Source organism: Dendrobates tinctorius, unplaced genomic scaffold (genome assembly GCF_039654945.1).
Source record: "Dendrobates tinctorius isolate UK_male_01 unplaced genomic scaffold, ASM3965494v1 ptg000011l, whole genome shotgun sequence".
Lineage (NCBI taxonomy): Eukaryota > Metazoa > Chordata > Amphibia > Anura > Dendrobatidae > Dendrobates > Dendrobates tinctorius.
The window spans coordinates 111303283-111323330 of NW_027361679.1; the positions used below are offsets into that span (position 1 = coordinate 111303283).

Sequence of the window (20048 nt, forward strand, 5' to 3'; positions counted from 1 at the left end):
AGGGTTAAATAGAAAAGCTAGTTCCTGACTTGCTTCATGCATATAGGAGAGCTCCAAGCAGCGGTCCATAAAGGAAGTAAAGCCATCACGTCGCCGTCGGAATCGGGTGCTGGTGTTCCGGCCTCGACCACTGGGAGGCGCCGGACTGTCACGTCACCGTCAGACTCGGGGGCTGTTGCTCCGGCCTCGACCACTGGGAGGCGCCGGACTGTCACGTCACCGTCAGACTCGGGGGCTGTTGTTCCTGCCTCGGCCACTGGGAGGCGCCAGACTGTCATGTCGCCGGCAGACTCGAGGGCTGTTGTTCCTGCCTCGGCCACTGCGAGGCGCCAGACTGTCATGTCGCCGGCAGACTCGAGGGCTGCTGTTCCTGCCTCGGCCACTGCGAGGCGCCGGACTCCTTGGACTGGTGGTGCCGGCAATAGGAGGGCTATGTCCTCATGTGAGTCGGCTCCTTTGACGCATGCTTCTGTCGTTGGGCATCACCGTGGTTCGCCTGTGGGTGATGGTGGTGACAGAGGAGGGGCTCCTGCGCAGGCATCTGGTGGGCGCAGGCTCCACTCCTCTGTCAGAGGTGAAGGGGTTGGTGCATCACCATCTGGCCTGGTTCTGGGGGCGGTCCAGATGAGGTCATCAGACTGTGAGACTGTGAGGGATAGCCTTATCCTTCAAACACTTTGGGGCCTGTCTTGCAGGCTGCCAGATATAGTCTTGGTTTCCCCAGTGTGCTAGTGTTTTATTTGCTATTCTTGACTCCGACCTTCACCTGGATTTCTGACCCCTCTTCAGCCTGCCGATTTTGTACCTCTGTTGCTCTTCCGGTGACTCTGACCTTCGCCTGGATTTTGACTCTGCTTCAGCCTGCTGATTTTGTACCTCTGTCACCGGCCTGGTTTTGACTTGGACTCCTAACTACTCTTTCGGTCCCGTTTATTAATCCCTTTCTGGCGACCGTCCTGCTCTGGTCCGCTGCTCTTATACAGACAGCTACCCCCTACGCTCTGGTGTAATTCCAGATCCCTGGATAGGGGTAAAGGGTCTCGGGGTGCTGTCTTACTTGCAGCCCAGACTCGCACCAGACGGACGTCACAAAAGCATGGACAAAACCGTCCATGAAAAGTATAGGACCAGAAGGCAAGAAACTCACCAAAATCTGGGGGACACTGCCAGCAGCCCTGGGCCAGGTATTGAACGTCCTGGCGCGCGTTTCGCATGCTAGATGCACCACTTTATCAAGGGGAACATCTTCATTGTATCTGAAAAGACCTTATAACACCATGTGACCAGGTCACGTGGTATAGGCTGGGTCAATAGTGATGGTGGGGGCGGGCGCATGCTTACTGCACACCTTAGGTCCCAGCAGATGCAGAGAGGACGTCAGATCTCACAACACACGTGCAGGGGAGATTTCCAATGTGCGCGTGGGAGACCAAAAGACGTCCACCGCATCCCGGGAGCTAGGGCGCCCAGCGCGCACACATCACTGTGTCACAAATAAGAGAGGTACAATACCTGCATCAGTGCAAGTAGTATGCATTACACATTACCCAAAAGTGTCGCTGCAGTACAAAATCATGACAGTACATATATTAAAACACGTACATGAGCAACACAAAATAGCGCATTAAATGCTCACAAATATTACACAGACACAAGTATGGCATCAAATATATATAGCGATGAATACAAAAATTGTTTAATAAAGTGATATATTTTATTATATCCACTTAGTTGCTCTCTTCCTCCTCACACATCATGCTAAGTTTGCAGAGCCCCTGATGTACCTAAACAGTAGAACCCACAAGTGACCCCATTTTGGAAACTAGACCCCCCCCCCCCCCCCCCCCCAAGGAACTTATCTTGATGTGCGGTGGTGAGCACTTTGAACCCCCAGTGCTTCACAGAAGTTTATAATGCAGAGACGTGAAAATAAAAAAAATCTTTTTTTCCACAAAAATAATTTTTTTAGCCCCCAATTTTTTATTTTCATAAGTGGAACAGGAGAAATTAGACCCCCAAAGATGGCTGAAATCAATGGTGGCGCCTGTCGTGTTTGGAGAGCTCCTGATGTGTCTAAACAGTGGAAACCCCTCAATTCCAACTCCAACCCTAACCAGAACACTAACCCCAACACAACCTTAACTCCAACCCCAACCCTAATGGAAAAATAAAAAATATATTTTCTTTATTTCATTATTTTTCCCTATCTATGGGGGTGATAAAGGGGGGGGTGTTATTTACAATATTTTTTATTTTGATCACTGTGCTAGGGTCTATCACAGTGATCAAAATGTACCTGGAATGAATGAATGAATCTGCTGGGGGCCAGCCGGCAGATCTCAGCGGGCGCCTCCGCCTGCCATTTTAGAAGATGGCGGCACCCATGGGAGAAGGCCCGGAGACGGAGGTACACCAGGTCTCGGGAGGTACCGGGGGGGGGGGAAATCGGACGGAAGGGAGAGCGGAGAGCAGAAGAGTGGAGGGGAGCAAATACTGACAACGTCAGTCGGTGGCGGGGACAGACCACGGCCTCCGGCCATGGCCAATGATATTGCAGCATCAGCCATGGCTGGATTGTAATATTTCACCAAGTTTCATTAGTGAAATATTACAATTGCTCTGATTGGCTGTTTCACTTTCAACCATGGGGGGGGGGGCAAAGCTTCCCCCACAGGGTGAAGTACAAGTCCCCACATACTTGCAGGTCAGGTGACCTTTCAGTGACCCCGGTCACTCGACCCGCAGGAACGCGATCTCGCCATGACGCCACATAGGAGTCACAGGTCGGATTGGCACCGACTTTCATGACGCCTGCGTGGAGTCACAGTTCGGGAAGGGGTTAATGCCCTTAGTTTTTGCTGTGTTTTTGGTGCAAAAACCTGATACCTGCGTTTTTTGCACTTACTCATTGTTTCCTATGGGTAAAAAAAATGCTGCAAATGTGCAGAAAAAAAAAAGCTGTAAGAAGTGACAAGCTGCAGTTTTCCCAAAATCAGTCATGAAACTAAAACCAATGTGTGTGCATGAGATTTCTGAAATCTCAGACTTTGTTGGTACTGTAAAACGAAGCTTCAAATTCACATTAAAAAAAAGCAGCAAAAAAATAAAAACCGTTGCAAAAACGCAACGTGTGAACATAGCCTTTTGGGTGTGTTCACACGTTGCTTTTTTTCGCGTTTTATTCGCGGATTTACCAAAAATTCCGCTCAAAAAACGCTTAAAAGAAGGTTCCCATTCATTTTAATGCATTTTGCACTTTTCGTGCATAGTGATGCGTTTTTTTCCACGAAAAAACGCTTCGTGGTAAAAAACACAGCATGCTCATTAATTTCGCGGTAAATTCCCATTTCTGGCTATTTTGTGTGTGTCTGGGGACGCGCGAAAAAAAAATCACGCAAAAACCGCGTGGAAAAAAATGCGCGTTTTCTGGGAAGGAGTCTTGTTTTTATGCAGAAATTGCATACATGTGCACATAGCCTTAGGCTATTTTTAAGTCTGCATTAGGAATTCTAATTTTCTGTTAAGTTGCAGAAACGTAACCTAGGATAAAAAACAAAATGAGGAAATTCCCTGCAGAAAAAAATAGTAATAGTACATCTAAATAATGTCAGATACTTCGTTGACACTGCTCTGACCAAAAAAGCATAAAAGCCATCCAACCACAACAAGGTGTGCCCAATCAGGATGGTCCTATCTCCAATGTAAAACCTTGCAATGTGCCAGCCTGCCTTTTTGAGCTTTGTATTTAGGTTTTATAGCTTTCCATGGGCAGGTGGTTAGACCGTCAGGTCTGGGTCCTGCTCTGCCCTGTCTATTGAGGCCTGCTGGCCGAGACAGGTTTAACACTAGAGATTGGGCACACCTTGTTGGGTTGGAATTGCTTTTACGCTTTTCTGATCAAAAACAATATCAATTAAGTACCCTATGTGGTTTACATCTACTATTACCATTTACATACTGCAGGGTATATTCTCATTTTATTTCTAGGTTATATTTCTTAAACGGCCACAGTGTGAATATGATAGCACATTTCTTTGGTTTTGTTTAACTTACAGAAGCTAAAAAATGGAGGTGCAGAAATTCCCGTAATAAAATCAGCAGCAAATACTCAAGCGATCATACAGTGGCTTGCTAAAGTATTCATCTCTGCTGCCATTTTTTGTGTTTTGCTACCTCACAACCTGGAATGTTTGTTTTTTTTGAGGGTTTGCATCAGTTCATGTAAAGAACATGCCTACAACGGTGAACATTTGATTTTCTTTTAGTTTGAAACAAACAACAAATAGGACAAAATAACGGAAAACTACAGTGTGCATAACTATTCACTCCCCCTAAAGTCAATATTTTGTAGAGCCTCATTTTGCAGCAATTACAGATGCAAGTCGTTTTGAATGAGTCTCTGAGTTTTCCACATTTTGCCACTGGAATTTTTGCCAATTCTTCAAGGCAAAACTTCTCCAGCTCCTTCAAGTTAGATGGTTTCCTCTGACGAACAGCAATCTTCAAGTCTGACCACACATTCTCAATTGGACTAGGCCATGCCAAAATATTTACACGTTTCCCCTTAAACTACTCGTGTGTTGCTTTGGCATTATACTTTGGGTCATTGTCTTGTTGAAAGGTGAACTTCTCTCCTAGTCTCAAATCACTGACCGACTGTATTTTGCACCATCCATTTTCCACTTGACTCAGATCATTTTCCTTGTCCCTGCTGCCGAAAAACATTTCCACAGCATGATGCTGCCACCACCATGATTCACTGTGGGGATGGTGTTCTTGGGGTGATGAGCAGTGATGGTTTGGCACCAGAGAAAGTTTACCATGGAGGACAAAAAGTTCAATTTTGGTCTCATCTGATCACGACACCTTCCTCCATATATTTTGGGAGTCTCCCATATATCTTTTGGCAAACTCAAACCAACCTTACAATTTTTGTGCGTTAAGATTTTTTTTTGCCCACTCTTCCACAAAGGCCACCTCTATGGACTATACGGCTTATTGTGACCTTATGATCAGATACTCCTGTGTCTGCTTGGGAACTCTGTAGCTCCTTCAAGGTTATCCTCTGTCTTTGTGCTACATCTCTGATTAATGCCCTCCTTGCCTGGGCTGATAGTTTTAGTGGGTGGCTCGCTCTTGGCAGGATTGTTGTGGTACCATGTTCTTTCCATTTGATGGTGCTCTAGGGGATGCCAAAGATTTGACTTACTTCTTACATTACATAAGCGATATCTTTTTATTTTTAAAATAGCTCAGAAAATGATGAATTCTCACCACGCAGTGCGTGTGCTTTGGGGGGTGGTTTAAAAGTTAATTTTTTCGATCAGACAGTATAGTGCTCCATACAGTATTATGGGCCCCATATAATGCTCCATACAGAATAGGCCCCATATAGAATACTGGGCCCCATATAATGCTCCATACAGTATTATGGGTCCCATATAATGCTCCATACAATATTATGGGCCCCATATAATGCTCCATACAGAATAATGGAACCCATATAATGCTCAATACAGAATAATGAGCCTATATATTTCTCAATACAGTACATAATGGCCCCATATATTACTTCCTACAGTACATAATGGCCCCATACATTGCTCCATTCATAAAAAAATAATCAAATACTCACCTCTCCCGGTTGCTTCAGCCTCTTTAGAATCTTCTGACTCTCTGCAGTGCTCTGCAGAGGCGCGCTGTAGTGACGTCATCGCGCCCTCTGCTCTGAGTCGTCACAGAGGAAGTCAAAGGACACTGAGGAGACCGGGGAGAGGTCAGTATATGAGGGGGAGGCTGGTGCCAGTGGCCCTGGCAGATAATAAGTTTAAGAGTTACTACACCTTAGTAATGTATTTTCATTAGAATTACAAGCAGATCTGTGGGGTCTGGAGCCTGTGACCCAACCCCATCCCCATCAAACCAAGAGGTGCACAGCTGAGCACACAGTGCCTGACTGAGCACACACACTGTCCAAAGTACAGATTTAGTAGAAAGCAGCGGTTATGAAGTTTATGCCTTCTATTAAATCCATACTCCCATCTGTGACACGATCAGCTAGGAGCTGGGTGTTCCCATCTCCAGAGCTAAACACATACTCTTTAAAGGGAATCTGTCACCCCCTGGACGAATTTAAGACATTACTAAGGGCATACAGTCTTACCTGTATGCAGGTCAGTACAATTATAGCGATACCAAACTGAAAGATTTTTTTCCATTAAGTAAGAAAATAAATCAGGAAAACAACAATATCACGCGAACCCCCAGAGAGAGCTAGAGCCAACACTGTTGGAATAGCGCCAGCACCAGAGTCGATTATAAGTGTTATTATTTTACTGGGGGAAACACAGGGATTCAGCATGGGTTGTCCAAGTAGTGGATGATCCCTTTAAAAAAGAAACATATGGTGAGAGGTTCTCTTTAAGGCTAGCTTCACACTAGCATATGGAGGAGCTGCGGAGGGATGCGGACTTCCTCTGTGAAGCTCCGCCCACTGCTGCGCCTCCTCTGTTCAGCTCTGCCTATGACAGCATGCGGCCTGCGTACCCTATCTTTAGCATTGGGTACACAGGCCATGCCGCATGCTGACGTAGGTGGAGCTGAACGGAGGAGGAGCAGCAGTGGGCGGAGCTTCACAGAGGAAGTCCGCATCCATCCGCAGCTCCTCCATACGCTAGTGTGAAGCTAGACTTAATTCCATTGTGATCAATTGAACAAATGCATCGAGATTTTCCTACAGATGACAGACAATTGCTGGGGTCACTTTGCAGTTCTCTTTTGAGTCCTGCTGGTATTACGCAATGGCAGACCATAACTGACAGGATCTGCAGACAAAATGACTAAGCAACAAGGCTAGCATACAGATATGCACCAAAATATGCATGAAAATCAACATGTATCACATTGCACTGCAATGAATGAAAGCCACAGGTAAAAATCCATGTCATTCCTACAACAGGCAAGGCAAACTGTGGATTGAAAACCCGCTGCAGATTTTTTCTGCTTTGAGCAACTGGGGCATGTTAAAACCTTAATCACTAACATGGTAGAGTAGGCCAGTACAGTTTCAGCAAACAATTATTTGAACTATGTATGAAATGTGTGAACTAAACTCTAAGGCTGTGTGCACACGCTGCGGATTTTGCTGCGGTTCCGCTGCGGTTTTGGCCGCTGCGGACCGGTGTACAGTACAATGATTCCCTATGGGAATAACCGCAATGCAGATGGTGCGGAATTTTCCGCGCGGATTATCTGCGATTTTCAATCCGCAGAAAGAATTGACATGTCAATTCTTTCTGCGGATTCCGCTGCGGTTTGCCATCTCCTCCATTGAGGAGATGAAAAACCGCAGGGCAAAACCGCAGAGCAATCCGCAGGTTTTTTGACCTGCGGTTTCACCTGCAAATTTTACAAAATCCGCGCGGATGAATCCGCATCTAATCCGCAGCGTGTGCACACAGCCTTAGGCTATGTGCACAAGTTGCAGATTTTGATGCGGATCCGCAAAAGTTTTGGACACGCGGAATTACATCAAACCCGCAGTGTAGTGCAAAGCCATTGTTAGTGAATGGTAAATTAAGAATTGCTGTGCACATACTGCGGAAAAATAGCGCAGATTTGTTCCAGGTTTTTTCCGCAGCATGTCAATTCTTTTTTGCGGATCCGCAGCAGCGTTTTCGGTCTCTCTCTCCTAAAGAAACACAAGGGAGAAAATTCACACACAGCCAAAATGCATTACAATCCGCATCAATTCCGCATGAAATCCGCAAGCGGCTTGCCCTGCGCTTTCTGCCATGAGATGCGGATTCTGTGCCAGAAATTCCGCAGATCAATCTGCAATGTGTGCAAAAAAGGAAAATGCAATCATCAGCAGCAGGCAGTGCTAAGTCCGTGGCTACAATATACAGAGGTTTTACATATATTTTGCGTCGCACCTTTGGCTGGATTTCCGTGTGCAGGATCTGCTTACAGTTTGATTTGTTTTTGAAAAACGACAAAATGTAGTTTTTACGTACTTTCATAGAAGCCGTATTAAAAGGGCAGAAAAAATAAACCATTTGTCTCATCTCATTTGTTGCAGACTGTGATATTAAACTATGTCTCTGCATACACTGACAGCCGATACATTACATTTTGGAAATCTTAGGTGCATTTTCTTGTGACTACACTGATTGGTTCAGCAGCTTGCATTTTGATTACAGAAATCCAAGTGGAAATATCCGGCCCACGTATTGTGCCCACCATATGGGATCTGCCAGCTTCTTACCTAAAATATCTTGCCACTCCTCTTCTGGGCTTTTGCCACCAGCATCATCTTCTGTTTGTTCTTTGGACTCCTTTTGTGTTTTGGCTGATGCCTTATTCCCCACAGTTTCCAGAAGTGGAAGATCACTGAAGTCATCATCATCTTCCCCATTGCTGTTTATCATTTCAAACTCCTCTGAACTGTCCTGCAGGGAAGTCCTGTCTCTTGGTTTGGAATCATTCTCTGATATCTGCGTACTGTCAGAGCCATCTTCATGCACTGGGGAGTCATCCACACTGGACACAAGTTCAGCTGGGGAGGCCATCCTCTGGATGAAGACAGGAAAACACAATCAGCTAAAAGAAACTCACAAAAAGTTATAGATGGCATACAATAATGATAATGCCATTACATGAAAGAAAAATGTGCTTTATTAACCTCTTCACCCAGAAACCTGTTTTCACCTTCCTGACCAGGCCATTTTTTTCAATTCTGACCACAGTCACTTCATGAGGTCATAACTCTGGATCTCCTCAATGGATCCTACTGATTCTTAGAACCTTTTTTCGTGACTTATTGTACTTCATGATTAGTGGTAAAATTTCTTTGATATGACTTACATTATTTTGTGAAAAAAATTGGAAATTTGGCAAAAATGTTAAAAATTTTGCAATTTTCAAACTTGATTTTTATACCCATAACGACCGCCCAATACGCCTTTTAACGGTGGCAGTTAAGGGGCCTTATTCCGCAGAGCACTTTTTAACGGCACTAAGAAATAAGTGTATAGCGCCCTCAAGCATCGAAAAAAATCTCCTGGGTAGCCAAGACCCCAGAGAACATGATTTGGGTCACTTTTTATCATCCCCAGTCTTGTGATTGCCGTTATTCACCAGAAGTCCGGTTTTCAATTTCCCTCTCCTCGGACGTGGTCTAGCACATTAGAGGGGAGAGAAATGGGGTCCCCTGAGCCCCCCTGGTACCTCCGTCATCCCAGGAGCCTCCTGCTCCGTCCCCCAGCCCGCCACATCATCTTCCTGGAAGAAACTCCCATTTGAGTTGAAGCTTTTATTGGGAACATTTTACATAAAATTTAGGATCACGTTTATCGTGCGCTCTACGCTGAGCACTTACTATGGGATTTCCATCTGAATCTCTGAGTGACGCGAGAGATGAAACCCCCAATGGATCCATTCACTATAATGAGGCAGCAGAGTTACTGTGGACTCAGTCTCGCCTCTTCAGCGTTGTCCTTTTCAGAAGAACACAAAACTTTTTGTTTGTTTTTTTACGCTAATAAATGTACCGTATTTATTGTAATCATTTTTTGGTCTTTATTTGGGGATTTTAAAAAAAAAAAAATATATATATATATTATATATATATATACACATACACACACACACACACACACACACACATATATACATACACACACACACACACACACACACACACAGGTCAAAAGTTTAGACACACCTCATTCAAAGAGTTTTCTTTATTTTCATGACTATGAAAATTGTGGATTCACTTTGTAGGCATCAAAACTATGAATTAACACATGGGGAATTATATAATTAACAAAAAAGTGTGAAACAACTGAAAAGTCTTAGTTACTCACCGGTTAACGGTATTTTTCAGAGTCCATGACAGCACCACCTGAGAGAGGGGATCCGCCCTTCAGGAACAGGAAACCTACAGATACAAAAGGGCGGCACCTCTCCCACGCATCAGTTGGATTACAGAGCACAAGAGGACCACAATGGTTAATAGCATAATTTATATACAGTACTTTACACAACTATTCTTTACCGGTGTACATACAAGAGGAAGAAGTGAACACCCAAATTTAAACTAAAGGGAGGGAATATACGGGTGCTGTCATGGACTCCGAAAAATACCGTTAACCGGTGAGTAACTAAGACTTTATTCGGTCGTCCATGACAGCACCACCTGAGAGATTTACAGAGAGTAATAACTATTTTAGGGAGGGACTACAGCCTGCAGTACCCTTATACCAAAAGAGAGGTCTGTGGAAGCACCCAAGTCTAGCCTATAATGATTATAAAAGGTGCTCGGAGAGGACCAAGTAGCCGCCTTACATATCTGGTCAATGGAGACTTCTGATCTCTCGGCCCACGAGGACGCCATGGCTCTGGTGGAATGCGCCCTCACTTTTGCAGGTGCCGGTCTGCCCTTTGAGGTGTATGCAATTGAAATAGCCTCTCTAATCCACCTAGCTAGTGTATTTTTTGACACTCTACAGCCTTTCCTGGGACCTTGATGGGAGATAAATAGGGCATTCTCCTTTTTCCAGGGGTCAGTAACCGCTAGATATTCTTTAAGGCATTCTCTAACGTCTAAGGTGTGTAATTTCTCTTCCTTCTCATTAGCTGGATTAGGGAGGAAGGATGGAAGGACTATTTCCTGTGTTCTATGAAAGCTAGAAACTACCTTCGGTAAGTACGCCGGGTCAGGTCTGAGTATTACCCTATCGTCCTTAAACTGTAAATAAGGAGGACGCCTAGATAATGCCTGGATGTCGCTTACTCTACGAGCTGAGGTTAGAGCTACCAGGAAGGCTACCTTGAGGGACAGGTTTTTTATAGAGGCTGATGAGATGGGTTCGAATGGAGCTTCTGTCATGGCTGTGAGGACTAGGTTCAGGTCCCATGGCATGAATCTATCCTTCACCACTGGCCTGGATCTACCTGCTGCCTTGATGAATCTACTGATCCAGTAATTACCCGCGATGTTGCAGCTAAAGAGGGCCCCCAAGGCTGAAACTTGTACTTTGAGGGTACTAGTGGAGAGCCCCATTTCTAGACCTTTCTGAAGAAATTCTAAGATTTGATTTATAGGAGCCGAACCCCCAGCGACTACTCTAGAGTTCTTTAGGAATCTCTTCCAAATTCTGACATAGATCTTGGTAGTAGTGATCTTTCTACTTTTAAGTAGAGTGTCAACCAGGTCTGGGGAGAAGCCTTTATCTTTCAGCAGTGTCCGTTCAAACTCTACGCCGTCAGATGTAGGCCAGCCACCTGAGGATGAAAGACTGGGCCCTGGGATAGGAGATCCGGGATCTCCGGCAGGACCCAAGGATCGGACACTGACATGGTCCTGAGGCATGAGAACCAAGCCCTCCTGGGCCAAAACGGAGCGATCACTATAACTTTCGCTCTGTCTCTCCTGATTTTCCTCACCACTAGAGGTAATAGCGATAGGGGAGGGAAGGCATAGGATAGCCCGAAATCCCACTTTATCAGCAAGGAGTCTACCGCCAGGGGGTCTTCTCTGGGATTTAGTGAGCAAAACTGTCTTACTTTCCTGTTTTCTTTGGTGGCGAAGAGATCTATCTCTGGCAGTCCCCACTTCTGTACAATCAGGTCGAAGATAGAGTTTTTTAGGGACCATTCTCCTTGCCTTAAGAGACTGCGGCTCAGGAAATCTGCCGTGGTGTTTTCTTTCCCCTTTATATGTAGAGCTGTTAATGATAGGAAATGCTGCTCTGCTAGCTGGAACAGCCGTTCTGCTACATTCATCAGGGATTTGGAACGGGTCCCGCCTTGGTGGTTGATATACGCTACGGTGACCAGATTGTCGGAGAACACTCGCACATGATGGCCCTGTAGATACACAAGCAGTTCTTTAGCCGCCAGCTCTACTGCTGTCAATTCTTTCAAGTTGGATGACATCTCTATCTGATGATGTTCCCATAGGCCCTGGACCAGAATTTCCCCCATATGAGCCCCCCAACCGGAAGGGCTAGCATCCGTGGTGATTATGCGGGATGTGTCATATTCCCAGGGAACCCCTCTGGATAAATTATTCTCATCTAGCCACCATTCTAGGGACTCCCTTGTGTTTCGGGACAAGGTTAGCTGGCCCTCTAAGTAACCCCCAAGCATTTTTTGATGCCTTAAGACCTCGCCCTGTAGAGTTCTTGAATGAAACTGGGCCCACTGGACCGCCGGGATACAGGAGGAAAGTGAACCTAGAAGGGACATGGCTTTCCTGAGGGACATGGTCGGGTTATTGGAAGCGTTCAGGACCTGATAGTGTAGGCGAACCAGCTTCTCTGGGGGCAGACGGCATTCCTGTTTTACGGAATCTAGGATGAGGCCCAAGAATTGTTGGATTCTCATCGGCTGTAACCGAGATTTTTTAATGTTAAGCAGCCATCCTAACCGTTCTAGGGCAGACCTTGCCCTTTGTAGCTGTTGCAAACAATGGTTAGCCGTTTTCCCTACAATCAAGAAGTCATCTAAGTAGGGAACTACTAAAATGTCTGATTCACGTAGATGGGCCATAACTTCCGCTACTACTTTAGTAAACACACGGGGAGCGACTGCTACCCCAAAGGGGAGGGCCGCATACTGGAAATGTTCAACTGACCCATCTAACTGCACTGCCACTCTGAGAAAACTCTGATGATCTGCATGAATGGGTATATGGTAGTAGGCATCTTTCAAATCTAACACCACCATGAAGCAGTTTTGAAACAGTAATTTTATTGTTGAATTAATTGTTTCCATCTTAAATGGACGTGTGACCAGGAATTCATTGAGGGATTTAAGATTTATTATGGTCCTAAAGGAACTGTCTGGCTTGCGGACCAGGAACAAAGGGGAGTAGAAACCTTTCCCCCTTTCTTCCTCTGGAACTTTAGTTAGGACCTTTTTATGGCAAAGATCCCGAACTTCAGCTTCCAGGGCAGACTGTTCTGATGAGGATGACCTAAGAGGAGTGACCTTAAAACGATCTTGGGGAACCCGGGAGAATTCTAGTCGTAGGCCCACAGTTACCACCCCCAGTATCCAGTTGCTATTAGAGATTAATGCCCAGGCCGGGTAGAAGGCAGCTAGTCTCCCCCCTACCGGAGCAACTAGTCATTGGGGCAGCTTTTTAGTGTCCCGTGCTGGACCTTCCTGGCGCCCCCCTCCTCCGAACATGAATCCAGTACCTCTCCTTCTTTTGTCGTCCCATCTGCCCTGATCCCTGGACGGCCTCCTACGGAAATATCCTTTCCTGGTAAAGGGGCGTCTAAAAGAGGGGTTCGGCAGGCTGGGGAACTTCTTTTTATCGTCCCCGGCCTTTTCTAAAAGTTCATCCAGGACGGGCCCAAACAGGTATTCGCCCTCACAAGGAATGGAACAGAGTCGAGATCTGGCCTGGATGTCTCCTGGCCAGCATTTTAACCAGAGAGCCCTTCGAGCTGCGTTGGATAAACCTGCGGTCCTGGCCGCCATCCTCGCAGAATCTGCTGACGCATCAGCCAGAAAAGCAGCAGCACTTTGGATAACTGGTAAGGCTTTTCGAATGTATGCTCTCGAGGTTCCATCCTTCAATTGGGAATCCAGCTGATCCAGCCAGACCATCAAGGATCTGGCCGTACATGTGGCCACTACCGCTGATCTCAATGCACCCGCTGACATCTCCCATGTTCCTTTCAGAAAAGAATCCGCTTTTTTATCTAGCGGGTCTTTTAAGGAGGCCATGTCATCGAAAGGTATGGAGGACTTTTTGGAGGCTTTGGCCACTGCCGCGTCCAGCTTAGGGGCCTTGTCCCATTTGGTTACCACTGGGTCATCAAACGGGTACCTTCGTTTGAAGGCAGGTGGCAAAGAACCTCTTTTTTCAGGCTTTTTCCATTCTCTATTTATTAGGTTCTGGACTTTATCATTCAACGGGAAGGATCTGCGCTTTCTGGGATCTAGGCCTCCGAACATCACGTCCTGTGCTGAAAGCTCCGGTTTTGTGTCTGCTACCCCCATAGTGGACCTTACTGCTTTAACTACCTTATCCATCTGGTCTAAGGGAAAGCAGAAACGGCTCGAGTCTTCCTCTGAAGATGATGAAGTGGAGGCCGGGGAATCTGAGGAGATATCGATTCCAGGTGCGGCCGAGGACTCTGAACCAGAGAGGTTAACATCTCTTCCCTTAGAGGAGTCTTTTCTAGATAGGGCCTTCATTTCTGTCCTGATTATCTCCCTCAGGCTTGTGGTGAAGTCCGGTGTTTCTTCCGCCACCTGTATGGACGGGGAAGAGTGTAAGGGCCTGTCAATCTACCCCTAGGGTACCCCTATCCAACCCCTACCGTTTGTCGCACGCATGGCTGACACAACTTTTTAGGGTGGCCGTCTGGCAAAGGGCAATTACAGAGGGCACATTCCCTGTGCTTCTGCTTCCCCGTAGCTTTCCTTGCCTGCGAAAGAACAAAAATAAAACACTGCATCAGGGTACATTCACGGAGATCTCTTACCCATGCAGATGAGGCAGGTACCGGGTCACGGAGGGAGGCAGGAGGGTCCTTTAGCCTGGAGGAACTTCTGTGGCTTTGTTCGCCCATCCGTTTCCTCTTCTGCTGGCCACTCGCCTGTGAATTCACTGTGGCCTGTTTCTCTGGGCGCTCCTGCGCCTCGTCCTGCTGCTCTGTGGGGGCTTCTGTCGAATCCATTGCTGGGCCTTCAGAAGCACCCCAGCAGCGTCACCTCCTGCTTTTAATGCCTCCCACAGTGTCCGGGTCAGCAGGGCTCTGGCGCGGCACCTCCTCCCCCGGGTCCTCCCCCCCCGCGACTCCCCCCCCCACATGCCCCGTCCACCCCCCCCTCCCCGGGTACCGCGCGCCGCCCCAGACCGCCGAGCACCGGCGGCGCATCCCGGAAAGCTGGCCGGCACCCGACTTCCGGTTTCGGCGTTTCCGGCCCCGCCCCTTCCGCTGCGTCACTTCCGCCGCGCGATCAAGACCGCGGGAGCGCGCGGAAAGGAGCCGGCACAGCGCCCCCGGCTCCGGAATGCCTGCCGCCCCCACATGCGCCGACCTGCGCCCGCCGCACAGGCGCGACCGCCAGCCCCCGGAGAGAGAGAGAGAGGAGCAAGCGGAGACCGGGGGGATGCAACAGGAGGGGTTCCAGGGGTCATACGTACCTTGTGCCGGCCCTATGGAGACGGCTGTCCACCGGACACTCTGCTCCGCCTGCTCCAACCACTGTCGTGGTGACCTACCCGGCCCCACCGTGGCGCATCCAGGGACCCGAGCTTGACCGAGGTAGGAGACCCCCCCCCGCTACCTGGGTCGGTCAGCCGGCCTGGGAATCCCTCGACGACTCCATGATGGACCATCTGTAGGAAGTCCCGTCCTATAGGAACAGGAAACCAACTGATGCGTGGGAGAGGTGCCGCCCTTTTGTATCTGTAGGTTTCCTGTTCCTGAAGGGCGGATCCCCTCTCTCAGGTGGTGCTGTCATGGACGACCGAATAAATATGTCTTATATTCTAGGTTCTTCAAAGTAGCCACCTTTTGATTTGGTTACTGCTTTGCACACTCTTGGCATTCTCTTGATGAGCTTCAAGAGGTAGTCACCGGAAATGGTCTTCCAACAGTCTTGAAGGAGTTCCCAGAGATGCTTAACACTTGTTGGCCCTTTTGCCTTCACTCTGCGATCCAGCTCACCCCAAACCATCTCGACTGGGTTCAGGTCTGGTGACTGTGGAGGCCAGGTCATCTGGCGTAGCACCCCATCACTCTCCTTCTTGGTCAAATAGCCCTTACACAGCCTGGAGGTGTGTTTGGGGTCATTGTCCTGTTGAAAAATAAATGATGGTCCAACTAAAAGCAAACCGGATGGAATAGCATGCCGCTGCAAGATGCTGTGGTAGCCAAGCTGGTTCAGTATGCCTTCAATTTTGAATAAATCCCCAACAGTGTCACCAGCAAAGCACCCCCACACCATCACACCTCCTCCTCCATGCTTCACGGTGGGAACCAGGCATGTAGAGTCCATCCGTTCACCTTTTCTGCGTTGCACAAAGACACGGTGGTTGGAACCAAAGATCTCAAATTTGGACTCATCAGACCAAAGCACAGATTTCCACTGGTCTAATGTCCATTCCTTGTGTTCTTTAGCTCAAACAAGACTCTTCTGCTTGTTGCCTGTCCTTAGCAGTGGTTTCTGTTATGATTGGGTCACCGAGGAGCAAAGCAAGACAAAGCTAAGCCACAGAAAACCAGAGAGGTTGGTAACTAATTGGATTGCAGACCCCTGATCCTATCACAACAACCAGCAGTAGCCTTGGAGCGTACCTACGATGATCCAAGACGCCTCGACACAGCCGGAGAACTAAACAAGCCTAAAGCAAGAATGGGGAAATCTAAACTGCCCCAGAGCAGAACCCAAAGGAATAGATAGCCCCCAAACATATATTGTCGGTGAGACAAGATGAAAACACAAACTCAGGTAGGAAAATAGACTGAGCAAACAATGGGGCCCACACTAACTAGACAGGACAGGAAAGGAAAGACTCTGTCTGCAATCACGCAAAAAACCCTGCAAAAAATGCCCAACATGTCTGATAGAAAAACATGGATTTTTGTGAGTACTCACCGTAAAATCCTTTTCTCCGAGACGCTCATTGGGGGACACAGAGACTGTGTGGGGTGTGTGCTTCTGCCGTCTGGAGGCTGACACTAAGTATACAAAAAAAGAGTTAGCTCCTCCTCCGCCGCATACACCCTCGCACCCAGACCGGGTGTAACTCAGTTTAGTGCATAAGCAGTAGGAGAACGCGCCTTAAATTCAGGCAAGAAATTATACGTCTGGAAAAGGGACCACCCTGATCCTTACATAAGGATTTGTATAACTCAAAATAAGCAAAAGCCAACTGGCTAGTAGGGTGGGTGCGGTGTCCCCCAATGAGCGTCTCGGAGAAAAGGATTTTACGGTGAGTACTCACAAAAATCCATGTTTCTCCTTCGACTCATTGGGGGACACAGAGACTGTGGGACGTTCTAAAGCAGTCCCTGGGCGGGATCTTAGCTCACCCAATCCATGCTATTTTGCGCCCCTGATTAGAGGTGCGCAACTGCTGCCTGGAGAATCTTTCTTCCCAGGCTTGCATCCGAGGATGCCTGGGTATGTACGTTATAATGTTTAACAAACGTATATGAAAGCTGGACCAGGTAGCTGCTTTGCACACCTGTTCCGCTGAAGCTTGGTGTCGCAGTGCCCATGAGGCACCCACTGCTCGAGCCGAGTGTGCCTTGATCCCTGCCGGAACCGGCGTGCCACTATTTTCATAAGATTCTTGGATCGTCAGGCGAACCCATCTGGCCAAAGTCGCTTTGGACGCAGCGAGCCCCTTCCGCCGCCCTTCTGGGATCACGAATAGAGAGTCTGTCCGGCGGAAAGGAGCTGTCCTTGTCACATACCTCCTAAGAGCTCTTACCAGATCCAAGGTGTGCAATGCCTTTTCTACCCTGTGCACCGGTGCCGGGCAAAACGAGGGTAAGACAATGTCTTCGTTGATATGGAATGCAGAGACAACCTTCGGCAAGAAGGGAGGAGCTGGCCTTAAAACTACCTTATCCTTATAAAAGGTCAGGAACGGCGGTTTACAAGATAAAGCCGCCAATTCCGAAACCCGCCTAATAGACGTAATAGCTACCAGAAAAACGACCTTCCTGGACAGGTAAGGTAAGGAGACTTCTTGTAACTGTTCGAAAGGAGCCTCCTGAAGGGCCCTGAGCACCAAGTTCAGGTCCCATGATTCCGTCGGCGCCTTATAGGGGGGTACTAAATGTGCGACCCCCTGCATAAACGTCCTAACCTGCCAGACCGAAGCGACCTTTCGTTGGAAAAGCACCGACAGAGCCGAGATCTGCGTTCTGAGCGAACTCGGAGCCAATCCTGCGTCCAGCCCTGCCTGCAGAAAAGCCAGTACGTTGGGGATCGAAAAAACCAGAGGAGCCACTCCGCGATCCCTACACCAACGGAAAAAAACTTCCCAAGTCTGATGATATACTCTCGCCGAGGAAGGCTTTCGGGCACTCACCATCGTGGCTACCACATCGCGCCTGAATCCTGCCTGTGTTAACAGCCAAGATTCAATGGCCACGCCGTCAAACACAGGGCCCCTAAGTTCGGATGGTAGATCGGCCCCTGGGACAGCAAGTCCGGCCGATCTGGGAGACGCCAGGGTACATCCACCACTAGCTGAACCAGATCTGCATACCAGGCCCGCCGAGGCCAGTCTGGGGCCAGCAGAATTGCTGGAACCTTCTCTCTCCTTAACTTTCTGATGACTCTTGGAAGCAGAGGTAGTGGGGGGAACAAGTACGGGAGACGAAACTGGCTCCACGGAAGCACCAGAGCGTCTGCTGTGATTGCCTGCGGGTCGAGGGACCGAGCGACGAACCTTTGTACTTTGGCGTTCTCTCTGGATGCCATAAGGTCCACGTCTGGAGTCCCCCACCGTTGGCAGATCTGTTGAAAAACCTCGGGGTGCAGGGACCATTCCCCTGCCGCGACCCTCCGTCGGCTGAGAAAATCTGCCGCCCAGTTTTCGACTCCCGGAATGTGCACCGCTGAAATTACCACGCGGTTCTTCTCTGCCCAACGCAGTACCAGCCCGACCTCGCGCATGGCTGCCTGGCTGCGCGTGCCCCCTTGATGGTTGACATATGCTACTGCTGTAGCATTGTCCGACTGAATGCGCACCGGCCGGTGTCTCAGGAAACACTGGAAATGTTGCAGGGCCAATCGTATTGCCCGTATCTCCAGAATGTTGATCGGGAGAATTATCTCCTGAATGGACCACCGCCCCTGGGCTGTGTGACTCTGGAAAACTGCTCCCCAACCATGCAGGCTTGCATCGGTCGTCACCACCAACCACTGCTCCGGGGGAAAAGGTTTCCCCTGGACCAGAGACGAGTCGCGAGTCCACCACCGGAGTGAATGTCGGACCAGCGGAGACAACTTGCACCGATGACTGAGAGACAGCAGCCTCCGGTCCCATGCTGACAAGAGCGCATGCTGAAGCGGACGGAGATGGAACTGGGCAAACGGGATTGCCTCCATTGCCGCCACCATTCTGCCCAACACACTCATGCCGTACCGGATGGATCTGGTGCCCGGCTGCAGAAGGTTCCGTACTCCTTGCTTGATTTTTCGCGCCTTGTCCTGAGGGAGGATCACCAGCCCCCGGGAGGTGTCGAAAATCATGCCTAGGAACACGATTCTTTGGGCTGGAACCAAGGACGACTTGCTCCGATTGATCAACCAGCCTAGCCGGGCCAGGGTATCCAGCGTGATACTGACATTCTCCTGGCACGCCTGAAACGACGGCCCCTTTACCAACAGGTCGTCCAGGTAAGGTAGTACCATTATGCCCCGAGCATGCAGGATGGCCATAACCACCGCCATTATCTTCGTAAAGACTCTGGGAGCAGTGGCCAGACCGAAGGGCAGAGCAACAAATTGAAAATGTCGCCCTCCGATCGCAAAACGCAGGAACCTCTGGTGTGGAGGAAAAATCGGAATGTGCAGATATGCATCCTGCACATCGATCGAGGCCAGGAACTCCCCTGGATCCATGGCTGCAATGAACGAACGGAGGGATTCCATCCAGAACCGCCTGACTCTGATGAATTTGTTCAGGATTTTTAGATCTAGTACTGGTCTTACTGTCCCGTCTTTTTTGGGGACCGAAAACAGGTTGGAGTAAAAACCTTGTGTCTCTTCGCTTTTCGGCACTGGGACAATGACCCCGTTGCGCCGTAGCGTCGTTATGGCCTGTAACAAACCCTCTGCCTGCGATACTGTTCCGGAAAGCCGGGAATGGAAGAATCGCCGTGGCGGGGGTCCGACAAACTCTATCTTGTACCCGGACGATATCAATTCTGCCACCCAAGCGTCGCGTGCCACTGCGACCCAAACGTGGCTGAACCTTAGTAGGCGTCCGCCCACTCTGTCGTCCGTAGGTACGGAGTGCCTCGAGTCATTTTGCTGGAGGCTTTTGGGATCTG

The 20048-nt window shown here is 48.5% G+C and overlaps 1 protein-coding gene across 2 annotated transcripts in view; it reads right to left on the reverse strand.

The window, feature by feature from the left end:
* FKBP8 (FKBP prolyl isomerase 8) overlaps positions 1 to 20048 on the reverse strand; it is a 112905-nt gene that overhangs the window by 67380 nt on the left and 25477 nt on the right. For both annotated transcript variants that reach the window (XM_073546165.1, XM_073546173.1), the window contains exon 2: positions 8267 to 8573. In XM_073546165.1, the coding sequence (XP_073402266.1) occupies positions 8267 to 8570 (304 nt within the window). In that variant the 5' untranslated portion in view covers positions 8571 to 8573. The remainder of the gene's footprint in view (positions 1 to 8266; positions 8574 to 20048) is intronic.